Below are 18,400 nucleotides of genomic sequence, written 5' to 3'. Positions count from 1 at the left end.
ATATCTTAAATCCATTGGTAGTTAGGCAAATGAGTTACAGAAGAACAAAGAATCTTTGATGGATAAGTGTTATAGAGACTGTGTCAAGCTATATTCCAAATCTAAACTCACCTTTAAAAGTTGTATCTTGTATCGCAGAGGTAGGTCAGTAGCACCTTTCAGGGAGATGGAAAACAGAAGTTATGTCCACTTGTCATTTGACACTTTTCAGAAGAGAGAGTGTGTCAATGCCAATTCACTTACTACATTCCAACATGAGGCAATCATACTCTGCCAAGCTACATTCCTCCCCGTGTACTTCCAATTGATTAGGTGTTTATCACTTGCTGTCTCCCCCAGACAGGTACTGTTCCTACCAATGGTCACACAGTTGACAGCCTTCACACGAGAAGTGGCTGACTTTCAATAGCAAATGAAGGGCTTCTCTGATAGCACACTAGCAATCCCTGTGTCTTGAGGCTACATCTCCATTAAGGCAGGTCCAACATCAATCAAACACACACGTTCCATCTCAGTCATAAGGGGGAATTCACTGCAGGGCAGTTTCCTTAGTCGTGGCCCCTAACTGTAATGCCAAAACAGGGCAGCCTCTCCCCACCCCTACCCCAAAATGTTCATAAATGATCAAAATATAAATAGGATTGCCTTGCACCAAGGAAGGCTTCTCTTCCCCTATTTACTCCTTTTCTTGTTTGGATCAGGCACTTCCAGGCAAGACAGTGGAGTAAAGACCAGCTCCTCGCCCTTCCAAAAAGAGACTGAGCAATCCTTTGGGAGATGCCACTTCCCTTTTCTCCACAGCTGTCACTTCCTCCTCCTAACAGCTAGGCTCATCCTGACTGCTCTTTCCACCAGGTTTGGCAGCTCAGGTAGTCTTTGAGAACCAAAGTCTTCCTCTTTGCCCAGTAGAGGGGCATAGCCTTTTCCTAAGTGACATGGGAGGCCCATACACCCCTGTCAGAGATCCCTATATGCAGTCTTTTATAACCTCTAGTCATTACGTCAGTTTTTACTATGGTGCATCAGTTACTGTATAGAACAGCAGGTGAGACATGAGTTAGTTATTGCCCTACCACACATTAATGTAAATAAATAGGTGCCAAAGTTGTTCTATCTAATAGCAGTACTTTGTGGAAGCAATGATTGGCAGCAGAGTGGCCTGTTGGGGGTGCTTGTAATGGTACAAGTTACTCTGTGCTTGATTCAATGCCCACTGAAGTCAATAGGAGTCTTTCTTTTTACTTCAAAGGGAGTTGGATTAAGTCATCTATCACCATTGTATGTTCTCCCCTGATTCTGGAGGCCACTGAAAGTGGTACTGGAACAATTTTTATAGTGGGGGTACTGAGAGCCATTGAACCAAACTGTATATGATGGAAACCACTTCAAGCCAGGGGGTGCAGCAGCACCCCCAGCATCTATGCCACTGGGCGCCAAATCACTAGTCTCCTGATGACAGGTAGAGCAGCCACAAGTTTATTTTATATTATGGCAGCTATCTGTGGCTCCAAGAGGTCATCCCAGCAGGTGAGAATTGCCTGGGTGTAGGGACACTCCAGGCATAACCCTTTCCCTTAGCCATGACCTCTGTGCTGTAAATAGGAAGGAAGATGGTGCTGTGGTGGTGCTATATCACTTGAGAATTCCCTTCGGAGGTCCAAGTTAAAGCACCAAAGCAGTGACACGTCATTTTTAAAATTAATTTGTGGGTTTTTTAAATTTCCAGGACAAGAGAAAGCTTCAGGAAGAAATCACACAGAAGCGTCTTAAAGTAGAAGAAGAAAAATTAAAATACCAGCATTTGAAGGTATTATTTTGTCAATATCAGCAGCTTGTTATTCAACGTTTCAAAATATCTGTAAGAGTCAAATAATAAAACACAAGGAAAGTCCTAGCCCTGCTATTAGCATTAGGCACAACTGCTATAATTAAGTGTTGCTTCAGCCTTCAATCTAAGCGTCCTTACATTTATGGGTTTAAAACATGCCTTTACTGTTACATTTGCAGAACAGTTTTGAGTTTTACCAGAAGGACTCCAATGGACTTTAACCCCTTTGTGTGAAGCTTTTGCACGATGCCTATTAATGTTGTTTGATAATTTTTGTATCTTAAAGTGAGATCAGAACCAGAAATAATTCCCAGCTTAAAACTGGGCTTCACATGTCAGACTGAGTGTGTTCACATCATAATTTCAGCACAAAATGCAATATAATCATGGGATGCAACCAAATGGCAAATAACAGCTTCTTGCTAACATCATTGAGTAGCAGATTATTTTTATCTGGCAAAACATCTATCAATTTATTTAATGCATCTCCTAAGTGAAATAATGTTGTGACCCTGTATGGGAAGCATATAGGAGAAGCGTCTGCAAATTTTGCACTGATGTCAGACTTGGCAAGTTCACATTAGTATGGTGTTCAAAACACTGATGTGACCGGACAGCCTGGAAGGGCCACACTCACAATGCTACACTCAGGGCAGACTCCAAGGATTAGGGCAGATAATACCTCGAACTGGGGGTTTATTCTGTAATTAGATTCACCAAGCCAGTAATAAAATAACTTCTCTAATACCACGTTGGTTAACCAAATACAGCCCCCTTACAGCATTCCCATCTTGACTCCAATCTAGACAGCCAAGTCTAGTATAGTGAGGGGTTATTGAAAACCTGATTCACCATAGGTGAGGTTCACCAATCCCAAAGGACGGGATACTTATCCCCAGGTCAATATGAGTCTCAGATCTTACCCAATAATCACGCTTACAGCCAATCGTTAATAGCTAAATCTAAGATTTGAATAATAAAAGGAAAAAAAGAGTTGCAAATGGTTAAAAGATCAATGTACATACAAATGTGTGTAAAGTCCTTGGGTCAGTTTCATAGCAGAGATGGTGTGGCTGCTGATTTGTAAAAAAGTCTTTCTGGAATAAATTTAGGCAGTCCAGATATAGAGTCTGTCCCAGTCTTTCCACGCATCTTCCAGGTTATTCCAAATCATTATTTGGAAGATGTCTGTTTTACAACTTGTACTTTCTCTGTTCAAAGTTTAAGCAGACTAGGGATGAAAAAGATTAGGCCCAGAGCTTCCTTCTAGTTCTTCTAGCAGGCCGACAAGCTTCCTCACAGATATTGTCACAGCAGGGCCTTCTCGGGAGGAAGAATACACAATGTATTCAAAGCAAGGTCTTTGCTTTGAAGCTAATCTTCTATTTCTTATGCATACACTGGTAAACTAGTTACACTCATTCACATAAGGCAATTAACCAGTCATGCATTGTAACTGAGATATTTAAACCAAAGACAATGTGGATAATATTATTAGTTTCCTGCAGTATCTTATATCTTTGATCTTAAGGTTAACTGGACACAGTTGCATACATAATTAAGGCAAATAAGACATGAAAGGGAATTAGCATCGACAAGATAATCCGGTTACATTGTTAAACTTCTAACAAGATATAGGTAAACACAGACCAATACACTTAGCGGCTACTCTTGATTCCTATTATTACAAATGAATGAGCTGATTGCTAGTCTAGTACAGCTCTTTGAAATTCACATACAAGTAGATTGTCTTGATTACCATTGTAATGCCTTCTGTTACATCGTTATGGGTCATACACAGATTGGCTGGTCTGTCCGGTGTCACAACTGATGACTCAAATGCTACACCTCTTCAATCATATTATTTAAAAAATGGGATGACTATTTTCTCAGGCGTCCCTTCTGCCTAGGACAGATTGGCATTTCAAGTAATTTAAATAGGACATAATGCTTGCTTCTTAAAAGTATGTAGAACTGATATTCTGCTATCATAAAGATCCTAAGCATATCTTGGCCCATATTAATTGCGTGTCTGGAAGGAGGCATCCAGCAAAGGGGTATTGATTTCAAAACCAGGGGTTTGGCTTGCTTTCCTGAACAAGTTACACAGAATCGCCTCTCCCACGACACAGAAGTGTGTCTAAAACTGAAACATCTTCAAATTAAGCACAGGTAGCCGGTCCCATTCATCTTCCTCTTTCACCCACACAAGAACATAGGAAGCTGTGTTTGCCATGCTAGATCATTACATCCTTCAGTGCCATGTCCTACTGCTTTAGAGGAAGGCAGGAAAAACTGAAATGAACCTGACCCATTGTGCAGTGCTATATGCGGAAAAAGAAACCCTCTCCTCCATAAAACCTGCAACTAACAGACTGCAGGCAAATCATTTGCTTGTCCCGGTTTTAGCACATATACATATGAAGTAGTAATTTCAAGGGGATAATACCCTATTTTTATACACTTCAAATATTGACAGCACCAGAGGGCTCTGTTCTTGACTATTACCTCTAGGCCATTGGTAGGCAACCTGCAGCCCATCAGCGTAATCCGCTGGCAGGCCACGAGACAGTTTGTTTACATTGACCGTCCACAGGCACAGCCACCTGCAGCTCCCAGTGGCCGTGGTTTACCGTTCCCGGCCAATGGGAGCCGTGGGAAGCAGTGGCCAGCATGTCCCTGTGGCCCGCGCCACTTCCTGCAGCTCCCATTGGCCAGGAACGGCGAATCGTGGCAACTGGGAGCTGTGGGGGGCCATGCCTGCGGACAGTCAATGTCCGCAAAATGTCTCATGGCCTGCAATCAGCTAACCCTGATGGGCTGCATGCGGCCCGCAGGTTGCCCGCCACTGCTCTAGGCCCTACCTTGACTCAAATAGTGGATTTAAAAGATTTGTCTCTCTCTGTCCCCAAGCACTTGCAGTAAGTGAAATATCTTCCTATACTTAAGGAAAGGGAGGCCACGTGATCTTGCAATCACTGCAGCACAGCAAATGGGGCCCAATGTCACTGGTGGCCAGTGATGCTCAATCCCATTTTAAGTCCCCTCTAGCTCTTCTTTCAAGTCCCCTCTAGCTCTTCTTTCATAATAATGGTTTTTGCAACCTCCCATCATATTTAAGCCTGGCAATATCTCCAGATATCTTATTTGCCGTTCTCTGGGCTATTGAAACTCAAATATCTCTTTCCACATGCTTCCCAAAACAGAATACAGTATTACAAACACGAGTGTGCCGCTATTTAAGATAGCATCATTGTAGTATATTCAATACTATTTATTTTCTGTCCTTATATGAACAAACTCAAGCATCCCTTTTGTTCTTATTAATGCTAGGGCATGCTGAAGGGCAACTCCCCGCCCCCGCCCCGGCCACCTTTCAAGGACATGAAATTGCCTCAGTTTTAGTAGAAGTTAAGATGCCATGTGGAACTGGGGGACATAGTGACTATGGAGATTCTTTCCCCTTGTTCCTGGTATCTTAAAATACACAAAAACAATCCCTATGTTGCAGGAATAATGACCTATAATTATTTTAAATAGTACAAGTGTACACACTGCCCTGCACAGGTGCATATTAAAGACAAGATCTTCAGCTGGTATATATCAGTCACACTAACTTAGTGTCTGGTCCTTCAGAGCTATTTTTTTCAAAACCCAATTGTATATGGGTATGGATATGGATACACACACACACGCTCACACAGTTTGAGGAGTGAGACGGTGGGTGGGAGGGGAAGAGAAGAGAATGACTTTAAGGGCTCTTTAGTTTGTGAGCAGTAATTTCCTACCCCGATATTACCAGTGCATGTTCCTTGGTCACTGCATTAGAAACCATGTAGAAGCCACTTTACGTTGATCATGGTGGACAAAAAGACAGGTAGATGTGTCACAAGTACAAGGCATAGTCTAACTTTCAAACTAGATGTGTCTGAAAATTGCACGCGGTACACCAAAGTGATTTAGGCACCTAACGCCCATTGACTTTCACTTTTGAAAATGGTACTTCTAGTCCATCTCCATTCTGCTAATGCAGAATATTTCATTCATTTGAATTTGTTCCCTATTACACAATTATCAATACTTTGTCCAGTCTATCTTTCAATGACCCACACAATGGAACAAAGTTGTTCCTGATACTCAGACTGGATTTTTCCTTTCCTAATTTTGTCCTATGATTCCTGTGTGTACTCCCTGGTACCAGCCTAAGTACATTATTCTCTTTCATTAGTGTTTACTCTCTTCGGGTATTGTTGGCTATCCTATCCCACTTTAGAAGTTTCAGCTAAGCTACTAAAAGAGCTAATTATCTATCTTTCCCCATTAATCAAATCCTCTGTTCCCCAAATAACTTTGCTTGCTCTTCTCTGAACTACCTCTAATTTGTCAGTGTCTTTCTGGTAATGAAAGGTTTCAGAGTAACAGCCGTGTTAGTCTGTATTCGCAAAAAGAAAAGGAGTACTTGTGGCACCTTAGAGACTAACCAATTTATTTGAGCATAAGCTTTCGTGAGCTTATGCTCAAATAAATTGGTTAGTCTCTAAGGTGCCACAAGTACTCCTTTTCTTTCTGGTAATGAAGTGTCAGAATAGAATTTAATATCCCCATGTGTGGCCACAGCAGAGCCATATGGAGAGGGATTACCATCCCTTTTTCCATGACTGGTTGTATTAGCACACAATATACAAACCAAGATTATGTTGGCCTGTTTTGCTTGCATATTACACAGCAAGCTGATCTTTCATTAACCATCCACTATCACCCCTAGATCTAGTTCAACATTATGGCTTTCCAGGTTTGTCCCTTTCACTGAATTGCTTTGTGTTGCATCACTTTTCTCCATCCCATAACTATGGGCTACTTGCTCCTCTCCAGTATGGTGGTAGAGGGAAACAAAACTGGGCAGGTAAGCCTCCAACCTGAATGAGGCTTTCATGGATTAGTCTCCTTACAGCAGTCTCACTCCCGATCAGTTAGGTTAGAGCTCTGTGGGTCAGGAAAGGATGTTCCCCAGGGCCAAGGGTAGCATGCCTCCCCTATACAGAGGGCACATTAAATCTGCATGGGAGTGATTACTGGTGCAGCCAGCAGTAACTCCCCTCTGCACCTACAGTCATTCCCATTGAGAGGATGGGGAAAGGTACAGGGACCAGAGCTGTGCTGCTGGAGGTGGTGTGCAGAGAGGATGGGACTCTCATAGTTCTGGGTAGACTTTCCAGCAGATTTTATGGATCCTTTCATTTTACCTGCTGAACCTGTCTATCCCCACCCCCTTCAATGTGTCTTTGACTCTCCGAGTGCTATCTCGTGGAGGTCACATGTGTTACCATCCCAGGGGTTTATTCTGTGAGAATAGTAAGTGACCCTATTTTTAAAAGCTGTTAAAATGTGAAAAACTCAGACCTCTTTCTAGATACAGTGTGTGGGTTTGCATTTTGCACATTGGGAAAATAGAATATGCATCTTATGACCAGCCACAAAATTTACATCAGACTGTGGAACACCTATGCAGGGGACAAAATGATGACATCCTGCTACATTACTCCAGACTTGTTCTGTGGTCTATGACCAGCTATACCCCACCCCCACCCCCCACCCCCCAAGCATGCTCAGGAGTTTGTTCACAGCAGTTTAATCTATTGTCAGTACCACTAGCATGATGGAATATGAACCACATGGGGCAATGATAGCATTCCAGCCATTCTGAGAGTCTTAGTTGATCATATTGTATTCACATCCTTTTCCTCTACACAATGTGCAGAAGCCAACATGATATCATGCACTGAGAGGTACAAACATACTGTAGCATGCATAACTTTGTACTGTACTAGAACCACTTTCATTCTTTGTAATGAAGGAAGAGCAACATGGCTCTGCAGAAAGTTTGAGTCCCTAAAGACAGCTGTTATTTCTATACCTCAATGAATTATACTGGTTTCAGTGGAGCTATGCAGGATTCTTCTCTAGCCAGAGCTTCTCCCTTTATACAACAAACATTTCCAAATTATACAGCATGTAAGCCATTCATAAAAGTGTGACTAATTAAATAAAATGTGCAAGAAAGCTATTATAGGAAATTTACCCACATTTCTTATTTTTTAGATTATTGTACTAAAATGGATGGCGTTCTGTTTTCATAGGGATTATCCTTATAGTCCTTGTACACAAAACTTCCATTGATTCTAATAGACAATATGCATGTCTGAAAACTACAGGATCAGATCCTATGTCATATTTGGAAATTATAATCTCCTTTCACCAAAAGCAGTGCTAGGTCAATTCAAAGCAGAGCAATACCTGGAAAGTCATTACCCTGAAAGCCCTACCTATCATACACATTTAAATAAAAGATTCCTTACCTTAAATAAAAGATACCTAATCAGACTAGATTATTGTAGGAATTGTCCTGATCTGGCAAGGGGAAGACACTCTTTGAGTGCCCAATATTATAGATTCATCGATATTAAGGTCAAAAGGAACCATTACGATCATCTAGTCTGACCTCCTGCACAATGCAGACCACAGAATCTCACCCATCCACTCATATTCTGGCATAATCCCAATCATCTCCTTTCTGGTCACAATCACACATCTGATCATGCCAAGACCAAGACACATTCATTGACAGGGCTTGGTGAAACAGTTACAGAAAGAGGATTGTGCTTGCCTTGTCAGATGTACACTGTCCTCTCTCTTGTTTTAAGTCTCTACCCCCCTTGCAATAAAATGATGTTCTGTTACTCAAAGTTATCAAATGCAAGTCCAATGGGGGCTGCATTAATATTTAGAGCTGAACAAATAATTGGGGGGTTTGGGGGCCAGTGGCCAAATTTAACCCTCCCCCACCAAAAAAACCCGAAAATTGGTTTCTTTGAACCAAACTGGTTTTTTTTCAGTTTTTCCCCTCAACAAACCAAATATTAAAAAGTGTTTGGGGGTGAAACAAAAATTTTGAATGGCAATTTAAGAGTGACATTTTGCACTGAAATAGTTTGTTTCGAATATGCTGAAATCAACAGTTTCAACCAAAAATAAGGCAAGGATTTTGGGGGAGGGGTTTGGCTGAAATGATTTGCCAAATTCATAAGGTTTCGGTCACTCCAACGGTGCCTCTTTGAATATTAAATTTGTTAATGTAAAGAAATCCACCCAGCTCTAGTAACATTTTCTTTGCCCCCTCTGCACTGGCCCCCCTTCTTAAAGGTAGGGTCCTAGAGGTGATTGCTAGCTGGGGAGTCTTTGGCAGCACTACTGTGATGGAGTTGTACTGCCTCGGAGTTGAAAAAAGGACCAGGAGGCTCCAGAGCTAGTTTGGAGGCACAGGGCTTCAGATTCTGCAGGTCCACAGATCCACGGCTTATGGAGGCAAAAAGAGCTGGCCATTCTGCCACGGGGAGGGGCGAACCCCATCCTTGTGCTCCACAAAGGAACCATCTCAGGAAACTACTGCAAGGAGAATCTCACAGATCCTCGATCCACATTTCCCCTCCAGTGGGTACTTCCATGGAAGAAAGTGAGGGATCCAGGTGTGTGTTAGCAGCCAACGTCCACCTTTGTCACATGCGTACATGGAACAAGTTTGAAATGGATCTTTTGTTTGCACTCTGTCCCCAATATACCCTCCGTCTTCAACTGCCCTCCATCAATAACCCTATGTCTAGTGCAATGTGACTGAAAGATTTTCAGAATCAGCCCAGTCCAAAAAAATGGGTTGTGTGCCTTTCTTCTTTGCACAAGCACAGACCTAGCTTCTTGTGGTGGCTTAGTGGTGAACGAAACGAATCCACTTCCTGTTCAAACAGTTGTCATTAGGAAGCTGATGCTGTGCTGCCAAAATGAAGGAAGCATTTGTCAAGTTACAGATTGCTCGCAGAACACAGCAAGGGGTGAACAGACTAGGGGTCAGCCAAGGGCTTCAGTACCCACCAACATCCCAGGGGTGGCCTCCAATCTTAGGCTGAAATATTATGTTAACATAAAAGTCAGTCAAAATGCCAGTTTAACATCTCTTCCTAGTTGTTTTCACTAGGCATTTCAATATTGTCCTGCAAGGCAAGAGGCATTATCCATCTATGGCCCATACGATCTGAGCACTTAATCTTTGCATTTCTCCTCATACCACCACAGTGAGGTAGGGGAAAGCTGTTCTCTGCATTTTTCAGATGGCAAACTAAAACACAAAGTGACTTGCCCAAGGTCACACAGGAAGTCTGTGGAACAGCAGGAATTTAATTCAGGTTTCCCAAGTCCTAACCATAGGACCATGCATCCTCTGCCACATCTGCATCGATCAGCAGCAGGTTGGAAAGATACAGGGAGTGCAGTTCCTAGGGAGGGAAAGGCTACTCCTGGTTGTCTTCCTCAGGGTTACTCTTCCAGGCCTTCGAAGTGCAAGCACATTGAATTTGGCTTGGGGAAAGTTTCAAATGCTGATCAGCTCCTCACAGCTCAAGCCTATTTCTATTTGAAAGTGAATCTACTCAGTGAAGGAAAATGTATATATGGGCGAAAATACACTTGTAGCTTCTTAGATGCACTTTGACAAATTAACACATTTCCTCTTATTTATTTTAGATTTCAGTGTTGAGTGCCTACACTTTGCATTCTAGATGTCTTTCATTTACACAGTCTGGTCAAGACTCTCTACACACACTTATGGGGATTTGCACTCCTCTGGTGTGCAAAGGAGCCATAGCTTTCACAAACACCCCATAGAGAATTCACCTGTTGGAAGGGAGCTCCCTGCTGGCATAAACATGCCAGATCTGGGCCCTGTACCCAACGCATCCTTCCCCTCTCTCCCCACTCCCTCAGTCTTCCCAGCACAGGAACGCATCAGGGTAGGAAGGGGCATGCTGAAACATATCTCTAAGAACCCTACACCAGCGGTGCAATTTAGAGGAGCCCAGCAGCTGCTCTAAGTTGTGTTGAGACTAGAGCAGCTCCTGTTCTTGCTCCAAGCACAACTCTGGCATAGGAGAGACTATAGCCATCTGCCCCAAAACAAGTTCTCAGACAATGTGAGTAATAACTGAGTGTGCTTTATAATCCTGTGCAAAGTGGATCAGCAGCCACATCATGCAGTTGACAAATATATAAATGAATAAGTGACTTAGAGCACCTTCTGTGTGATCAATTCACCAGCTCAAAAAAAATAGAAACCACAGATGAAAGACAGGCTTATGTTTTAATTAAGTAATGCTCATTAACAGGTGCAAAAGTCCAAACACCTACTACAAATGCATGGTTCCACTCTTTAACCAGCCATGAGTGCCACTTCATTCCACTGGCACTGGGATGTTTCCATCTGTACTCCTGTGGATTTATCTTTGAGGGGTTTAAGGTTTAGCCTTACGTTCAGGAGGCTATGATGGGGCACCACCCGCAAGCATGCCCCTTCACAGCCCACTACCCTTTTACTGTCTTGCAGTGATTTACTCCTGCACCAGAGTACTCAAGGCTAGGATTCCTGCTTTCTGGGACTTATGTATTCATTCTCATACAGAGTCCAAACTCTCTAGCCCCTCAGCACCCAGAAGAAGGGCAGACCTAATTCAGGCAGGCCTCCTCTTCTAAATTCAGGAATCCTACCACCTCCCCCTAGGTCTGTGTAATAACTCAGGTAGGCTTACACTGTTGGTATTGAAGAGTCCCACGTCTTATCTTGGGGTCTGCTTTAATAATTCAGTCCTTCCAGTCCTGCACTGGGAAAGCTGAGCAGGCAACAATTCTCCTACTATTTTTAGGAACTCCTCTAAATAACCCTTGCAGCGGGAATTTTGCACACACAACAGAAGACTGACACAATGAGAAAAGGGCAAGGCAACCTGGGACTCTAGGCATGCCCTGATACAGGCCACTCCCCTACATCATGGCTCCACCTCTGCAGCCCCACTCTTGTACCACATTCAACCTCCAAGTGAGCAAGTGACACCTCTCAGAGCTATTGTTTCAGGCTGTCTGCAGATTCAGGCAGTCATCACTTTGTTGACCGCTTCAAAGTTTTCTTTATAATGATCCTGGCTGGAAACGTCATTTAAAAATAAAGAGATATATATACACAGATGTAATTGCATGACTTCAGGAGCTGGGGCTCTAGGCATGAGCCTATAGTACCTATGCTTTAATGCAGCACAGAGTAAAACAAAAAATTTCAAACACTGGGTCAGTTTACAAATGTTAACCATCACAGCTAATAAGTGACGTGGTCTGCTCGCCTGTTAATTCAGCCCATCTGTAAAGGCAGAATGATTGATAATGAAAATGTTTTGCTGTTAATTACTCTATTGTTAAACCAATCACTAATCAACAGTTTATTCTTGTTCATTTATATTTCTATTATGGGAGTCCAGATGCCCCCCATCAGGTCTCGTTGTGCTAGGTGCTGTACAAACACATACAAAGACATAGTCCTTGTCCCAAAGAGCTTACAGTCTAGGAAGCAGATAGGGAAAGTTACTGATTAGCATTTTTTAAACACACTTGTCTTTATCTTTTCTGAAATTAGAAAAAGGCCCTTCGGGAGAAATGGCTCTTGGATGGTCTGAGTGCTCTCACTCCAAAAGAGCAAGAAAATATGCAAAAGCACAATAAGAAAGACCAAGAACGGACCAACGAGCTGGAACAAAGCATCCTCAGGTACAGCACAAAATTTGTTGTGGCCCTCTGTAGTCATTAAAATGGTTCATTCTTAAAAGCATGAAGAAAAGGAGAGGTCCCACCCTCCATTGTTACAGGTAAAATGAAGTATCAGCTAAGGCTAATAATTTGCAGTGTTTTATTAAATTCCAAGGGTGCAAGACAGTCTTTAATATATTCTAAGGGCTCCTACAACTATCAGAAGTATAGCATGTGGGTTTGAAAGTCATTATTCCTCAAATCTATACAATACCCCTAAAGGATTTGTTTTTCTGACTCCAAATTCACCATTCCCTGTACTCTACAGAGGCAAGCACCAGCATGTGGTTTTTGCTCAGAGATGCCAGCAGTTGAATGAATATTTTAGTAAGTCAGATAATGCACACTTAAAATTAAGATAACCAATAAGTTCTTAATTTTAGCTAAAGAACATGTAGCCTTCAAAACTTGACCCCTTGCAAAGCATTCCACATCACAGTATAGTACCTCTAAGTCATGTAATCATTTGTGTCCTGTGATTATCTCCAGTCATAACCTATAGTGTTAAGCACGTCCTAAATTTAATCCTCAGAACCCTCCCGCAGAGTCCTTCCTTTACCCTTTTGCTACTTCGTCATACCAGTGTTTCTACAAATCTCACAGCTTGGCTCTCCACCACATATTGCTATTTTAAAGCTGCATAAGCAGATTCAGACATGGTGGACCTACTGGATCACAGGCATGTTCTTCAGGATTGTTAGCTGCATTCAGTACTTCTTGATGGCTGTGGGGTTTGTACTGTACACATGTTGTTGCTCCTCTATGGCTAGCAATACCGACATTTGCCCAGTGAGGACTACAGCAAAGATGAAGAGCTGTTTCTTTAGATCCACAAAATTGCCTTGTCCCTGGAGCCTTGATGAAGCTTCTTCCTACCTTATTTTAATTTAACAGCATCTTCATCTGAAGAGTCCTCTTCCTCAGCTCTCCTCCTCCGCCCACTCCTTTGGCTAAATTGTCGTCAAGATTATCTCCTATCCACCTCCTCTCTACTTCTTGTCTTATTGGTACAAGTGATATTTATTTACTGATGGGCTGCACTGCTGTGCCAGCTTGTGTCCCATAATTAGACTGATTCCTTCCGTGAAGCACTTTTCTCAAGGGGAATCACTTTTTGAGTACATCAGTGGAATGCTTTGTTATGGTGACAAGGGTATAGCTGCCTCACTGGTTGTAATTATGAAGACCCAGGTAAAAGGCATCAGTGTATTCCACTGACAATGTGATTTTCAAATATTGCTCACACACACACACACACAGGGAAGGATAGGCTCAGGACCAAGCAGAGGACACACAGCATGCTATGAGCTGCTCTCCTACTGTTAAAGCCCCAAGGAATCCTGTTTCTCTGATATACCAGGAGGAGATTTTTTCCAAGGCTCGCTGACTTTCAGGAGGAGTGGGGCATCTAACTCCACTTTGAGCCTTTGGGAAAAGAAGAAAAAAAACAAAAAACAAACCCCAACCTAGCCTCCCCAGCAATTTTTTAAAATGCTATTTTTAAAGCCATAGAATCAGGTCAAGACTGTTCGTGTTTTTCCTTTCTCCTCCCTGCAGCAGTCCTCTACACTGTTTCAAATTCATTCAGTGGCACCTAAATAAAGAACAGTGCCCTTATCCTGCAGGTCTGTGAATAGTAGTAGAGCTAAATTGAGAGTTATTGAACTCCTGACAGATTAAATGCCTTGGAAACCCAGGCACCCCAGCGGGAAAGTACTGTAACTCCAGAGTATAAATCCAATTTGTCACCTGATGAAGGTACCTTAAGTGTTCTCAGTGCCTGAGTCATAGTATCTGGCAGGTCTCATAGCAACAGTTGCTGCAGGTCTCCTGCATCCTATCAATAGAGAGGACTTAGAATGAGCATCAAAATAACTCCTACAGTATTAGCTCAAAGCTTACAGCAAGTTTTTAAATCCTTATAATAAATGGTCAGACTATTGCATTTAAAAAAAAAAGACACTACATTCTTAACATTGACTTAACCAGGTTTCTAATAAGGTTAAATCCTATTAGAATCACCTGTGTAGTGATGATATTTTTGTATCTCTTACGATGCTTAATTCCTAAGGACTGTTAAGGATGTTGCAGGATCTCATTACAGAGTACATACTGTCCTTTGATGCTGCCTTTATTCAAAATATAGCCATTATTTCCTCCTGGACAGGAGGTTGTATACACTGATGGTACACTTTCTTTTGCACCATATGGAACCTTTCGATTTCATCTCACTTATCATTGTTCTTACTATAAAGTCAACGTACTGTAAAGGAGAGAACCACCCCCCTCCAAAAAAAAAAAAACACAAAACCCAAAACAGAACTAAATACTTTGTATTTCAGGGAGGTGGATTAGAATCAGAGCCCCTACTTTTCATTCCAGGTTGAATACAAAAGTAGACAAGGGGTAAAAATTTCAGAAGTGCCTAAGTGACTTAGGCTCCAAAGTCCCATTTTCAAAAAAGTTACTTAGGCACATAGATGCAGGTAGGCTCTTAGTGAGATTTTCAGAAGTACCTAGGCATCTAATTCCTATTTACTTCAATAGGAGTTAAGCACCTAGATACTTCTGAAAATCCCACTAAGTGCCTATCTGCATCTTTAAATGCCTATAATTTAAAAATATGGCCATTAAGCTCCAAGGTCACTTAGGCACTTTTTTGCATTCTAGATCATATTTTTACCAAAGCCTAGTTTGTGATTCTGGTTCAGATGTAGCCAAAGCTTTACAGCAACAATAATTCTCATGAGGTTTGGCCCAGAGATGTTGAAAAAAAAAATCTCACTGCTGGCAAGCTTTCTACCATTTGGAAATAAAACTGCATAAAACCAGCTCATAGATATAAGTGTCATCTAATCCATAATCTAGATGTAATTCACCTTGAACCTGAGCCCAAGCATAACCCTCCAACACCGATCCAAAGACTTCCTTGTCCCTAGCCCATCTCTGATAGTTTTCCATTAGTTTTACATGCAGAAAACAATCAAATAGCTTAGTTACAGAATACAAATATCCATTATATTCCTAGTGGAATTTTAGCCTGAGAGTTTTTAATTATTTCTACTCTATCTTCACTGAAGATCTATTTGAAAATCCCTTCCCCAAACACACAGTGTTTTCCTGTATACCGGGAAGCCAATTTTTTAAAAGCTAACTTCTATTTCTGTGCCTGTACATTTCAGGTTCGAGCAATTGTAAAAGCAAATTTGAGCCTTCAGTTGTTTACAGGCATGATTAACATGCCGTGGGTGTCTAAGCACCTGACTGTAACCACAAATCAGTTATTTAGATTGCAAAATTATTTCAATTGCTCTCACAGTCATTTACAGATGCAAAATCAGAAGCTTAGTTAAACTCAGAATGAAAATTTCATCTGAAATGTCCACTGCCCCGCAACATTAAAAGCTTCCTCTCTTCATATTAGTCTACTTCATTTTGCTATTCATGAATAGTGGAACCCAGAACTGTTGCTGATTTTGTATGCACCCTTGTGGCAGTGCGATATGGACATTTTCACAGCTCTGTGCTATTATTATTGGCGTCATCTACTTAATTTTCTTGCCCAGCTAACTTCTCCTTCCCTTTGACCTTTCTTTGCAAGCACTCTTAGATAATTTTCTCCTCCAGATGATTTCCACTTCTTGATGCACATACAAAATATCCTAGCTTTAATTGAAGTGCAAAGAGAGCCTGACACAAATGGCATGAGTATAAAACTGCCAAGGGAAATGCAACACAGAGACAGTCACTGTACTCTTCTTAAAGTGAGAAGATCTAGTTATGATGTAATGCTACTTAAATAGAATGAGTGTCAGTAAATATCACTTAGTTTTGTTTTGAATGTGCTGTGTTTGAACGAATGTAGAAAGGAATCAGTGCTATTACTCAGCAAAAATATCTCCCAGAAGATATGAGCGAACTCAAGTGTAGAAGAAATCACACACACAGCTCTTTCACATAACTCACATTCTTTAAGCTAACACATTTGGCAGCCAAAGAACTACATTTGGAACCATTGTAAAATACTGCGGGGGATGCCCAGAGCTCTGAGCCATTGTGTTCTCTCTCTGCCTCAGGAGGAGTGGGTTTTGCTCGAGAATAGAGTGTGTGTCAGCTCCCACCCTGCCCCCATAATGTGTCTTCCTCACTAGCCATCTCGACACTCTTCCAATCTTCACATGCCTAGCAGGCAAAAGTTAGTGAACTCCAGCTCCAGAGCTCCTCAGAGATGTCATTCTTCAATGCACAGTCCCATCACTGCACATTCACTGAAAATACTACATTTGTTGCTCCTTTAAACCGTCATTACATTTCAGCTCATTAATGTAGCTGGTATTTGACACTCTTATTTCAGTCACAGCACTGAACTGGTTTATAGTAAAGGTAAAACAAGATTCCACAAAAAGCCATAGCTTTAAGTGATACCAAGTACTAGGAGTAAAGGTAAAAAGGTTTACAAACAAACAAAGATGTACAAACAAACAATGGTAAGAATACACTTTCTAAAGGGCACAGACTTAATTTAGCAAGCTGTCTTCATTCAAGGTAGCTTCCCCACTAATATTCCTTTTCCAGCAATAGCTGATTAGCTCATAACCAGGCCCTGGCTTTCCTTGTCTCCTCAAGTGAATGATAATTTAGTCTTTGTGTGTGTCCTTATATCTCAAAGTCTGCCTTTCTTTCCAGGGTCAAATTGATCCCCTGGGGTTCAGTCTGCTGTCTCCTCCAGCAGACCAACTGCATCTTGATTAAGGTGTCCCCTGGTGTATTCCAATGTGATGGGTCCTGCTGCCATTTTACAATGCAACTGTCCCTATAGCAATTCCCCATGCCAAATGACTGGGAATTGTCCTTCCTTTTATTTACCACATACGTAAATTGCAATCCCATCATCATTGATCAACCCTGCTTTGTTTGTATTTAACTCCTGGACAGACACGTTTTCTACTTTGTTCAAATACAGACTTTACAACCCAATATCAGAAGCCATCCACACTCAGCCTTGGCACATACATTTCACAATGATATCATTGACCAGTCTGTTCTAACTTGCCAAATGATACCTCACAAGGCATATTTTGTATAAATATTTATTGCAATAGTGTGTAGGGTGTGAATACAAGGGTACCTAGAGTCACACCCAGGTCTGACATAATGCAATTTAATTCCCAGAGAACTTAAAAGACAAGAAACAGGAATCAAGCTGAAATGAGTAACACTCCAGGAAGTACAAAGGTATAATGAGATGATGTTAGCTGTTGAAAGCACGATCTGAATATCATCAAATTCTAAACCACAAAATAGTTGGGGTTTGATCAAACTGTAACAAGCTAAAACTCCATGCAGAGCAGAACATAACATAAAAGCATTAAAATCTTTGAAAGTGAAAGCCTCACCATCTTAGTGCGGATCTATAGATGGCCTTGTGTGGGTGTGCCAAAGAGGAGAGAAAGTGTAAGAAACTCCCATCATTTCACCACACCTGCTAGGTGTAGTTCAGCTGTCTGCGCACAGGAGCACAAAATATAGTCACCTCCTAGCACTAACCAGGCCAGAATGGGTGGGCTATGGTCCAACCTTCCTGCACACTGGTAAGTGCTTGCAGGTGAGCACAGTTATACCTTTTTAAAAGATATAGCAAGACCTACTCCTGATCAAACTTCCCAGGCCCTCTGTTCTGTATTATACAGGTGTAATAGCTCTGTCTACCATTGGCGGAGATCTAGATATGCTTTAAAGGTTTTCAGGACCTTAATATACAAGAAACATCTAACTATTTACATGAGCACCTCACAATCATTAATGGATTTTATCCGCAATACCTGTGAGAGGTAGGGAGCCATTATCCCCATTTTACAGATGGAGAATTGAAGCATGGGGTAGATTAAGGCCCAGACC

General features: G+C 41.7%; 1 protein-coding gene across 2 annotated transcripts in view; it reads left to right on the top strand.

Annotated features, from left to right (window-relative positions):
• PALMD (palmdelphin) overlaps positions 1–18,400 on the top strand; it is a 37,633-nt gene that overhangs the window by 4,872 nt on the left and 14,361 nt on the right. For both annotated transcript variants that reach the window (XM_074962222.1, XM_074962223.1), the window contains exons 2-3: positions 1,727–1,807; positions 12,333–12,463. In XM_074962222.1, coding sequence (XP_074818323.1) covers positions 1,727–1,807; positions 12,333–12,463 — 212 coding nt within the window. The remainder of the gene's footprint in view (positions 1–1,726; positions 1,808–12,332; positions 12,464–18,400) is intronic.

This window comes from Natator depressus, chromosome 8, assembly GCF_965152275.1.
Source record: "Natator depressus isolate rNatDep1 chromosome 8, rNatDep2.hap1, whole genome shotgun sequence".
In the NCBI taxonomy this organism is placed as follows: Eukaryota; Metazoa; Chordata; order Testudines; family Cheloniidae; genus Natator; species Natator depressus.
The sequence above is the reverse complement of the archived record's forward strand: the minus strand, read 5'-3'. Positions and strand labels throughout refer to the sequence as shown.